Genomic DNA, 12500 nt, shown 5'->3' with positions numbered 1-12500 from the left:
ACTATACACTACACTATACACTACACTACTACACTATACACTACACTACCATACACTATACTACTACACACTACACTACGATACACTACACTACTACACACTACACTATACACTGCACTACTATACACTACACTATACACTACACTACTATACACTACACTTCTATATACTACACTGCTATACACTACACTACACTACTATACACTACTATACACTACACTACTATACACTACACTACTATACACTACACTACCCTACTATACACAACAATATATACTACACTACTACACACTATACACCACACTACTATACACTACACTACTATACACTACACTATACACTACACTACTATACACTACTATACACTATACACTACACTACTATACACTACTATACACTACACTACTATACACTACACACTACTCTACTAAACACTACACTACTATACACTACACTGCTATACACCACACTACTATACACTACACTACTATACACTACTAAACACTACACTACTATACACTACACTACTATACACTACACTATACACTACACTACTATACACTACACTGCTATACACTACACAACTATACACTACACTATACTACTATACACTACACTATACACTACACTATACACTACACTACCATACACTACACTATACACTACACTACTATACACTACACTGCTATACACTACACTACTATACACTATACTACTATACACTACACTATACACTACACTATACACTACACTACCATACACTACACTACTATACACTGCTATACACTACGATACACTACACTACCATACACTACACTACTATACACTACTACACACTACACTACTATACACTACACTACTATACACTACACTGCTATACACTACACTACTATACACTACACTACTATACACTACACTATACACTACTATACACTACACTACTATACACTACACTACTACACACTACACTGCTACACACTACACTACTATACACTGCACTATACACTACACTATACACTACACTATACTACTATACACTACACTACTATACACTACACTATACACACACTACACTACTATACACTACTATACACTACACTACTATACACTACACTACTATACACTACACTACTACACACTACACTACTAAACACTACACTACTATACACTACACTATACACTATACTACTATACACTACACTATACACTACACTACTACACTACTATACACTACACTGCTATACACTACACTATACACACACTACACTACTATACACTACTATACACTACACTACTATACACTACACTACTATACACTACACTACTACACACTACACTACTAAACACTACACTACTATACACTACACTATACACTATACTACTATACACTACACTATACACTACACTACTACACTACTATACACTACACTGCTATACACTACTATACACTACACTACTATACACTACACTACTACACTACTATACACTACACTACTACACTACACCACTACACACTACACTATACACTACACTACTATACACAACTATACACTACACTATTATACACTAAACTACTGCACACTGCACTACTATACACTACTATACACTACACTACCATACACTACACTATACACTACTATACACTACATTACTATACACTACTTTACTATACACTACACTACTACACACTACACTACTATACACTACACTGCTATACACTACACTGCTATATACTACAATACACTAAACTACTATACACTACTATACACTACATTACTATACACTACACTATACACTACTATACAATACACTGCTGTACACTACACTACTATACACTACACTATACACTACACTGCTGTACACTACACTGCTGTACATTACACTGCTGTACACTACACTACTATACACTACACTACTATACACTACACTATACACCACACTACTATACACTACATTGCTGTACACTACACTACCATACACTACACTACTATACAGTAAACTACTATACACTACACTACTATACACTACACTACTATACACTACACTACTATACACTTTACACTACACTATACACTACACTACTATACACTACACTATACACTACACTACTATACACTACACTACTATACACTACACTACTATACACTTTACACTACACTATACACTACACTACTATACACTACACTACTATACAAAAGAAGTTCAAACGCACGTGTCCGCACTACGCCGCCGCTGTTGTTATTATTGTTGTTATTATTGGTATTATTGTTGTTATTATTGTTGTTACTGTTGTCATTATCGTTGTACTAACGACCGATGCCGAAGCGTGCTCGCGAGGATGGACCCCCCCCCCCCCCCCCGCTAACCCCCCCTTACCCCGCCCCCGCTTACCCGCCCCCCGCTTATCCCCCCCCCCGCTTACCCCCCCCTTACCCCCCCCTTACCCCCCCGCTTACCCCCCCCGCTTACCCCCCCCACCCCCCCCAGCTTACCCCCCCCCCGCTTACCCCCCCCGCTTACCCCCCCCGCTTACCCCCCCCGCTTACCCCCCCCCCCGCTTACCCCCCCCCGCTTACCCCCCCCCCGCTTACCCCTCTCGGCCAGTGCGAGGGCCCTCTGCGCCGCGAGGTCACCCGCGGCCTTCGCGCCCGCCTCGTCCTTCTTCCTGAGCTCGCACAGCTGCTCGTCCAGCTGCCTGTTGGCCTTCTGCAGGCTCACCTGGTGGTCAGTGTGGTGAGTGCGGGGGGGGGGGGTAAAGGGCAGCCCTGCAACGAGCTCGCTCGCGCCACTGCTGTGGGGGTGAGGGCGGTGGACCCTGGGCTCTGTGCTCGCCCGCAAGAGACGCGTGAAGGACAGAGGAGGGGGTGGTGGGGGGGGCAGAGGGGGTGGTGGGGGGGGGTGGGGACAGAGGGGGTGGTGGTGGGGGGGGACAGAGGTGATGGTGGGGGGGTCCGGCCACAACTTCGTCGCCACCGCCGCACGCACGCGGTCTGTCGAGTGACTGAACCACGGCGCTAATCGTCTATGATGCCGCGGGGGTGGATTGAGGCTGGGGGAAGATTTATGAAAGGTTGTAACGTTGTTCCAGCTGGCACGAGACACAGTCTCCTGGAGCCGAGTCTCAAGACCCTGAGACCCGGTCTCCTGGAGCCGAGTCTCAAGACACCGAGACCCGGTCTTCTGGAGCCGAGTCTCAAGACCCTGAGACCCGGTCTCCTGGAGCCGAGTCTCAAGACACCGAGACCCGGTCTTCTGGAGCCGAGTCTCAAGACCCTGAGACCCGGTCTCCTGGAGCCAAGTCTCAAGACCCTGAGACCCGGTCTCCTGGAGCAGAGTCTCAAGACCCTGAGACCCGGTCTCCTGGGACCGAGTCTCAAGATGCCAGAGAAGGAGGATGTTAAATACCTTAGTCTTGTTCAGCTGCTCAAGGCTGTTCCCAAGATCCTCCACTTGCATGCCCAGCTCACATTTCTCCTTCTCTAGGTTCTGCTTCAACTTATGCAGATCCTCAATCTGTAATGTGGGGGGAGGGGGGGATAAATAAATAACATTCTTCACAAGCTGGCAAATGAGTCCATTAACAGAGCCTTCCATTTCCTTAGGGACTTAGGCCTAAACTGTATATATAAATAAAATATCATAAGATTACGGTTCGGGTTTCATTTCTCACTCGACATTGTCAGCAATTCCACTCGGCGATGTCACTCACTCGCTCGCTCACTCACTCATTCACCCACTCATTCACCTACCCACTCGCTCATTCACCCACTCATTCACCTACCCACTCACTCATTCACCCACTCACCCACTCGCTCATTCACCTACTCACTCACCCACTCATTCACCTACCCACTCATTCACCCACTCATTCACCTACCCACTCGCTCATTCACCCACTCATTCACCTACCCACTCGCTCATTCACCAACTCACTCGCTCGCCCACTCATTCACCTACCCACTCACTCATTCACCTACCCACTCACCCACTCACTCGCCGACTCACTCATTCGCCTACCCACTCACTTGCTCACCCACTCACTCACTCAGAGTGGATTGGCACATCTGTAAATAACTAATAACCACAGTCTCCAGATTATAAAACGTGTACTTTTCGCCTGTGTGTAAAAACAATAATTGGGTGTATGTTTAATGATCCAGGAGCAGTGCCGGATTTTCCTAGGAGCAAAAGCAGCTACACGTGTAGTAGTAGCTACTACTACTACACGTGTAGCAGCTACATGTGTACTAGTAGCTACGAGCCCCGCACTTTCAAGGGCCCCGCGCTAAACGCTTTCAAGCTATCAATTCCGGTTCAGCGATTCTGCACTTGCTCTATTACTATAGTACTATACCGCATTCAACTTTTATGAACGACTGGGTGTTTAAGGTTAGCGATTTGTCGTATCTGGCTGTATAGCAAATGAAAAAATAGAATTACTTTACTTTGCAAGTAAAAAATGTGTGTTTTAATGTTTGTGTGTGTTTTTTATTTAGGGCCCCTATATAAGATCATGCTACAGGCCCCACACGGGCTTCATCCGGCACTATCCAGGAGGTGTTTGTCTTTGTGTGATGGCGATTGCATAAGGCCAAATGAAGAACAACAGGAATCTAGTGTGTGTGTGTTTTTGTTTGTGACCAGATTGATACAATTTTATTGTGCCAGCTAAAAGGGTAAAAACCTATTACTATATCTTGTTACTGGCAAAGGAGGTCTCATAATGTAAAGGCTTACCCCGAGCTCTCAATACTCTGATAGTGCGCTGTTTTTGAGTTGTACGCCTTATGGTGTCATCTGGTCCAACACCAGTGGAGACTAGGCTCTAAGAAAAGCCGTCTCGGGTGTGGACCAATCAAATTCAAGGACAGTGCATATGATTATCAGAGTTGTTTCTTTGTGTTTGCATTTTGACTGCTTGTGTTGTGGTTATTGCAAACATGATCCCTTGTATAAAGGTGTCAGTTTTTGTGCCAGCTAAAAGGGTAAAAACCTATTACTAAGAGAATACGGTCATAATTGTCATAACCTATATTTTAGCAGTACCAGTTTTAAAAATAAAAATGTCGACACGGCTATTATTAACCCCCTGAGAGAGACGCACACTCAGTATCTCAGCAGCATTGTGGTCAATGTGTGTGACATGGCCTGGGGCATTGGTGGCTATGCACGTGGCCTGTAAGCCAGCACTGCGGGGATGAGGGCTGGTCGATCACCACCCTTTCCCGTGGATGTCGAGGAGGAGCTGTGCCCTAGCTCGCCAGCAGCAGGCGAACGGCGAGGTGTGGGCTAATCACCACCTATCATAGAGGGGGGTTGTTTTGGGCTAGACCACGTAAATGTGTCGTTTAACCCGCCACCATCCGACACGGCCAATGAGTAGGGGGTTGTCACGTAAACAAAACGTGCGAATTTGTTACGAGTACAGCACACGCGTGTGTGTGTTGGAGAATAAACCCACTACAACATTTACAATTATAGTGTATAGTGTAGTGTACTAGTTCAGCAGACACCGGTTGTGTGTTGGACAGTAAACCCACTACAACATTTACAATTATAGTGTCGTGTATAGTGTAGTGTATAGTGTAGTGTGGTTTTCCCACCTGATGATGATTGATTGTGTTGCAATCGAAATGTGATTTATTTTATTTTATACCTACGTGACTTTATCGAAAGAACCAGAAAGTATCAACCTGAAATGTGACTGATCCCCCCCGCCGTGGTTGTATCTATAAAAAAATTACAAAAACAAAAAAGAACCTCCCCCCCCCAGAGCCACTACAAGACTCTTGTACCATGGCCAGCATGTGGTTGGACAAACAATTAAACAAACCCCTCTCGCACACACGCACAGCAGGGTCTCTTCCGATAGACAGCCCCAAAAACATGAAACTCGTAACGACATGGGGGTCCCAGGGGGTCAGACTAAATTTAACTTCGCACTCAACACACTCACCACCGTGCCGACTCGCGTAGATTTAATGATTTTTTTTACGACCGGCGCGTGCCTGCCACGTCTGTTCAAGTTGCACGGGCGGATCTTTGTCTCTGGAACGGTGGGGGTGGTGGTGGTGAGTTCAGCGCGCGATTTGCGAGTGGCTTTGATGAGCTACGCGGGACGATGTCGCTTTCAGTGACGGGTGGCCAAAAACCTGCACGTGAACTCGAGTTTTAAGCTCTCCGATGTGCCCTCGGGTTGTGCCGCGTGCTCGCCATGCTCGGCGTAGAAAGCACTGGAATTTAACTGGGCACCTGCCTGAGATGCCCCAGAATTTCAAAGCGCCTGACATCACATTGCATTGCAGTCATCACAATGCCCAACAATGGTGTTAGTAACAATGGTGTTAGTAACAATGGTGTTAGTAGCAATGGTGTTAGTAACAATGGTGTTAGTAACAATGGTGTTAGTAACAATGGTGTTAGTAACAATGGTGTTAGTAACAATGGTGCTCGTAACAATGGTGTTAGTAACGCTAAATCTGTCCAGCATCCTTGAGGATATGGCAGTACAGCATGTGGGTTAATATTATTCTTCCCACAATGCAATCTATTTCTGTTACTTTTGATGTAAATCAGTTTCAATAGTCATACGTTTGAAGGAGATGCTCTGTTACTCAATAGCTACTGTTAGTGTAACTATTCATGTGTCTATTTACAAAAATTGGTCATCAGAAATTTTTTAGACAATTAAATTGTCATCAGGCCCCATGGTATAAACAAGTGCTTTCTGTCTCTGTGTGAATCTGAGAGTCTCTATGAATCGGTGGGTCTCTGTGTGAGTCTCTGGGTCTGTGCGTGAGTCTCTGGGTATTTGCATGAGTCTGCGGGACTCTGTGTGAGTCTGTGTGTCTCTGTGTGTCTCTGTGTGAGTGCAGATCTCTGCGTGAGTCTGCGGGTTTCTGTGTGTCTGTGGGTCTTTGTTTGAATATGTGGGTCTCTGTGAATCTGTTGGTCTCTGTGTGAGTCTCTGGTTCTTTGCGTGAGTCTGCGGGTCTCTGTGTGAGTGCAGATCTCTGCGTGAGTCTGCGAGTCTCTGTGGGAGTCTGTGGGTCTTTGTGTAAATATGTGGGTCTCTGTGAATCTGTGAGTCTATGTGTGAGTCTCTGGTTCTTTGCGTGAGTCTGCGGGTCTCTGTGTGAGTCTGTGTGTCTCTGTGTGAGTGCGGATCTCTGCGTGAGTCTGCGGGTTTCTGTGTGAGTCTGTGGGTCTTTGTGTGAATATGTGGGTCTCTGTGAATCTGTGGGTCTCTGTGTGAGTCTCTGATTCTTTGCGTGAGTTTGCGGGTCTCTGTGTGAGTCTGTGGGTGTCTGTGTGAGGCTGCGGGTCTCTGTGTGAGTCTGCGGATCTCTGTGTGAGTCTGTGGGTGTCTGTGTAAGTCTGCGGGTGTCTGTGTGAGTCAGCGGATCTCTACGTTACTCGCTCTCTATCTCTCTGGCTTCTTCTCGTGCTGCGTAGAAGGGTCATTGCTCCGAAACGTCATTGTGGAGACGCAAGGTGAATGCATCACCGGCCTGCAAGTGGGCATTGGCCTGCCGGTAGGAGGACGATGTCGCTCTGGGTGTTGTCAATCTGCAAGCGATTTATCAAAGGTGGACCGCGACAAGGGCACACATGGCCTACCACGTCGCAGGATATTTATCACTCACTGTGAAGCAGACGGCGTGTAGATGTTTCATGGTTGCTACGCCCGCAGTATTAACCAGGGCAGCCCAGGGGCTCGGGCCGGAAACCTCCACCATGTCCGACCTTTTGCTCTACGTGCTGGGAGCTTCTTCAGGAACGGTCGTGAATGGGCGAGCGAGTGAGAAAAGTCTGTTCCGAAAGGAGGCATGGTACAGGAGTAGTGCGTTCGCCACTTGTTGCGGAGGTTTGCGGATCTAACCCGGCGGGCCGCCCTGGTTATTATTGCGGTGTGTATTAACCACAAAGTGCTACTACTATTACGCGCCATCGGCTTCACGGTGGACGCCAACAATATCCTGGGACATTGTTTGAAAAGAGGAGCAGGCCATCATTGTGTGCCGGTGCCACGGTCCAAAATGGCCCAATTAGAAAATGTACTCCGCAAATTATTCAAATGGAATTACACACAGCAGCAACATCGCCCCCCTCCCCCCACTGCTGCGAAACTGCTGCAGACTGTGTCTGTGAAATGCAAGCGGCGTCTTCCTCCGCGTCGCTAGCCCCGGCAAGGTAACGTCGCGAGTACCCAACGCACCCGATTACTATGGCTGTCGTTTTATTTGCGTCCTTTTTTTAAGTAACCCAAACCCGCCCAACCACGGTCGCGGACACCCGCACCTGCTCGTTGGCGTGCACCAGGGCGTCGCCGTGCTTCGCCCTCATAGCCGTCACCGCCTCCTCCTGCTGCACCGTGGCCTCCTCGAGGCCCCGCCGGAGCCTCTGCAGCTCGAGCTCGCGCTTGCGCGCCGAGTCGGCCCGCGCCGCCGCCTCGCCCTCGGCCTCCTCCAGGCGGTGCGCCAGCTTGTCCAGCGCCGCCGCCGCGCACGCACCGCGCCGCTCCGCCGCGCTCAGCTCCGACTGCAGCCTCCCGCTCCGCTCCTCCAGCTCCGAGTTGCGCGTCTGCTCGCGCGCGCACGCGGCACCGGTCGCGAAGGGACGGGCGTGGGGGAGACCTTCATACGAGCAGCCGATTTGACCGTGGCTGATGATGAACTTGCCCATGTACCTCGGATGAAATTGTTTTAACGAACGGTGGGCGCTCCGCGCCACGACACATGCCAGTGCTGCTCCCCATACGAGATGTTTTGTTGGGTTATAGCGCGTGAAAATAAATGTTGTGTCGTTAAACCCACCACCACCCGACACAGCCGATTAGTAAAGGGGTTTGTCACGTAAACAAAACGTGGACAATTCATTGCTAGTACAGTAGTAACGGTATTTTGGAGTATAAACCACTAAATTTACAATTATAGTGTATAGTGTAGTATACTAGTTCAGCACACACGGGTTGTGTGTTGGAGAGTAAACTCACTAAAACATTTACAATTATAGTGTAGTGTATAGTATAGTGTATAGTGCAGTGTATAGTGTAGTGTATAGTGTAGTGTGTAGTGTATAGTGTAGTGTAAAGTGTGTAGTGTAGTGTATAGTGCAGTGTATAGTGCAGTGTATAGTGTAGTGTATAGTGTATTGTATAGTGCAGTGTATAGTGCAGTGTATAGTGCAGTGTATGGTGCAGTGTATAGTGTAGTGTATAGTGTAGTGTATAGTGTAGTGTATAGTGTAGTGTATAGTGTAGTGTATAGTGTAGTAAACTCACTACAACATTTACAATTCGAGTACCGTGACGTTTTACCAGTAATTACAAACGACATCATCAGGCGGACAGCCAGAGTTGTATACACATTTATATTTACGCGATCTAACCCTCCAAAAACCTCTATTATAGATAATATTGGTCGTGAAAGCCTATGTCGTGTTAAACAGTATTCATCCTGTGATTAAAACAAGCAATGCAAAGGAACCACAGCACATCGATATTTGCCGTGGACGGGATTCAAACCCAGGATTTCGTCACGAAGTGGCCGATCACTGCACCACCCTTAATACGATACTCTTCTGTCATGACGATTGGAGGGGGACATTCACAGAGTGGGAGGGAATTCCAAAGTGGAGCAACGCAAGGCAAGATGTAATCAATCAAAACTCTGGAAAAGACAAAGAGGAATATCAGTTACTATTGTGCCAGACCCCTGTGGATTACGAAAGGGCATCCGACACAGTGGAAATGTATGCAGTCATCCAGGCGCTCGTTAAAACCGGACGCCTATATTTAGAAACGATAAAAAACCCAACCCATTTACAAGGATGGAACAGCTGGTACCGAGACTGCGCGGCGTGCCAGAACACGCGTCGTTAAGGGGCGGTCGGGACCAAAGAAGAGGAGGCACCCCTCCCCGCTGTAAATCACACTCGCCGCCCGTGGCCTGTAACCCGGCAGTCCGGCGGCCAGGGTTGGCGGAGAGCGCGATAGCCGCGGCAGCCAAGTGCTGGTCACTCTCCACCCGTTTCACACCTGTATGCCCCCTCGCGCCGCATGCCATTCCTCCCGCAACGTCGAAAGAAAATACCGATGGCAACGCAATATATTTAGAGGATGGCAGGGCTTGGGCAATTGTTTGGTCGTGTCGGCTCACCGCCTGGCTGTTGCCTTCCTGCTCGTCTGTGTTTCCTCCTGGCTTCGACAGCGAGCGAAAGCTGTGCGGCGCCGCGTTACAAGTTGTAATTATTTATTATTAGAATACGATTTCAGATAATTATACAGGGACTCCTCAAATTACCAACATTCGACTTACAAACTTTCAGAGATATGAAAAAAACCTATCGTCCAGTTGTCTATTCAGACCGAGAGTCGTAAGTTCAACCACCGCGCAATAGACGGCTGTGGTGACATCTACATCTGCAGAACGTGAAGAACCAGTGGCATCTACATCTGAAGAACGTGAAGAACCAGTGGCATCTACATCTGCAGAACGTGAAGAACCAGTGGCATCTACATCTGCAGAACGTGAAGAACCAGTGGCATCTACATCTGCAGAACATGAAGAATCAATGACATCTACATCTGCAGAACGTGAAGAACCAATGGCGTCTACATCTACAGAACATGAAGAACCAGTGGCGTCTACATCTACAGAACATAAATAACCAGTGGCATCTACAACTGCAGGAGATGTTAAACTCTTATAGCCATTCCCCATGTTAAGTGTACATGCCATTCAACATGTTTGGAATCGATAGGAGTAAAGTTGGACAAATGGACTGATGAACATACATCTGGAACCTCACTAGTTCGTAAGTAGAGGAGTCCCTGTCTTGGAGAAGCGAAGGTGTGGTCTACACGGCGTAAGACCTTCATCCAGCAGTGGATTGACGGAATGCTGTGAATTTATTATCATTATGATGAAGTCAAATTGATCTCTAAAAAATGAATCGGCATCATTGAAAAGATTCATGTAATGTGGGGCACGCGTAGGTGGCTCAGCAGGTGAACACTGGTGAGATGCGAGGCGGGACCTGAAGATCGATGATCTTCCTCTGGAGCTGGGATGTGAGGGTCATCTCCTCCCCATGGCTTTTGCTGAGATTCCCAACTTCAAAATCTTTCCTGTCAACGGAGACAATGCACACACGCAAACATGAGCACCCATACACTCGCCTGCGAAAGACACTGATCCTGAGACCCAGTCTCCTGGAGTCGAGTCTCAAGACTATGAGACCCGGTCTCTTGGAGCCGAGTCTCAAGACTCTGAGACCCGGGCTCATGCAGTCGAGTCTCAAGACTCTGAGACCCGGTATCCTGGAGCTGAGTCTCAAGACTCTGAGACCCGGTCTCCTGGAGCCGAGTCTCAAGACTCTGAGACCCGGTCTCCTGGAGCCGAGTCTCAAGACACTGAGACCCGGTCTCCTGGAGCTGAGTCTCAAGACTCTGAGACCCGGTCTCCTGAAGCCGAGTCTCAAGACTCTGAGACCCGGTCTCCTGGAGCCGAGTCTCATGACCCTGAGACCCAGTCTTCTGGAGCCGAGTCTCAAGACTCTGAGACCTGGTTTCCTGGAGCCGAGTCTCAAGACCCTGAGACCCGGTCTCCTGCAGCGAAAACCCCTAGATCCTGAGACCCGGTCTCGTTGAGCTGGATCTCAAAATGCCAATTGTAAGAGCTCTTGTCTCGCTCTCACCTCCTCAACTTCTCCTCCAGTTGCTGCTTCCCATTATCCATCTCCACTATCGTGTCCTCCAGGAGCTTAAGGTCAACCTCCAGCTTTCGCTTGGCCCTCTCCAAGTCCAGACGAACCTTCTTCTCTTTCTCGAGGGCACCCTCCACCTGCGGTGGTCCACGCAGAATTCAACTCAACTGACGACGTTGAACGGAAGAGACATCATTATCACCACTACTAACAGCACGAAGCGTTGACACTAGCAAAACTCTCTCACGCCTCTTATCAGCACGATTGGCTACGCACGGTGCGAAAGAAGCCCAACGTACACACGCACAACTCTTGAGGTACCGAGACCGCAGCTTCAGTATCCTGAAACCTGGTCTCCTGGAGCCGACTAGCTGTCAAGACACCTGGACATACAGTAGGAGAAAGTGCTCGGTATATCCAGCAATGGCGACGCCTTGTCTGCAGGTCGGTCCCTTCCCTTACCTCGTCCACTTGCATCTCGAGCCGCGCAGTGGTGTTCTTGAGCACCACCACCTTGTCCTCCTCTGCCCGGAGGTCCTCCAGCGTGTGCGCGTGGATCTCTTGCAGCGCCTTATTCTCCTTGGTCATCTTCAGAATGCTCTCCTCCAAGGTGGTCAAATCGCTGAGGAGCTTCTTGGCCTGCGGGTGGAGCGTGGTTGGCGGAGTAGGGTCCCCGTTAATGAGCAGGGAGAGAACGGAACAGGGTCCTCATTGTGGACAGAGGGTCCCCAATGAAGGACAATGAACGGCATTTCCACTAGGGTGGCTGAATGGTGACCGGCGAACCGGTC

General features: G+C 48.3%; 1 protein-coding gene across 1 annotated transcript in view; it reads right to left on the bottom strand.

The window, feature by feature from the left end:
* LOC116955068 (myosin heavy chain, skeletal muscle-like) overlaps positions 1–12500 on the bottom strand; it is a 42150-nt gene that overhangs the window by 18198 nt on the left and 11452 nt on the right. Inside the window, exons 6-11 of the mRNA XM_032976023.2 lie at positions 12172–12348; positions 11701–11846; positions 11041–11131; positions 8302–8583; positions 3406–3513; positions 2592–2718 (exon numbers count right to left, since the gene is read on the bottom strand). Of these exons, the coding sequence (XP_032831914.2) occupies positions 2592–2718; positions 3406–3513; positions 8302–8583; positions 11041–11131; positions 11701–11846; positions 12172–12348 (931 nt within the window). The remainder of the gene's footprint in view (positions 1–2591; positions 2719–3405; positions 3514–8301; positions 8584–11040; positions 11132–11700; positions 11847–12171; positions 12349–12500) is intronic.

This window comes from Petromyzon marinus, chromosome 58, assembly GCF_048934315.1.
Source record: "Petromyzon marinus isolate PM22_M1 ecotype Great Lakes invasive population chromosome 58, UKy_Petmar_22M1.pri1.0, whole genome shotgun sequence".
NCBI lineage: Eukaryota > Metazoa > Chordata > Hyperoartia > Petromyzontiformes > Petromyzontidae > Petromyzon > Petromyzon marinus.
Note: the sequence above shows the minus strand (reverse complement) of the source record. Positions and strands in the feature narration are given on the sequence as shown.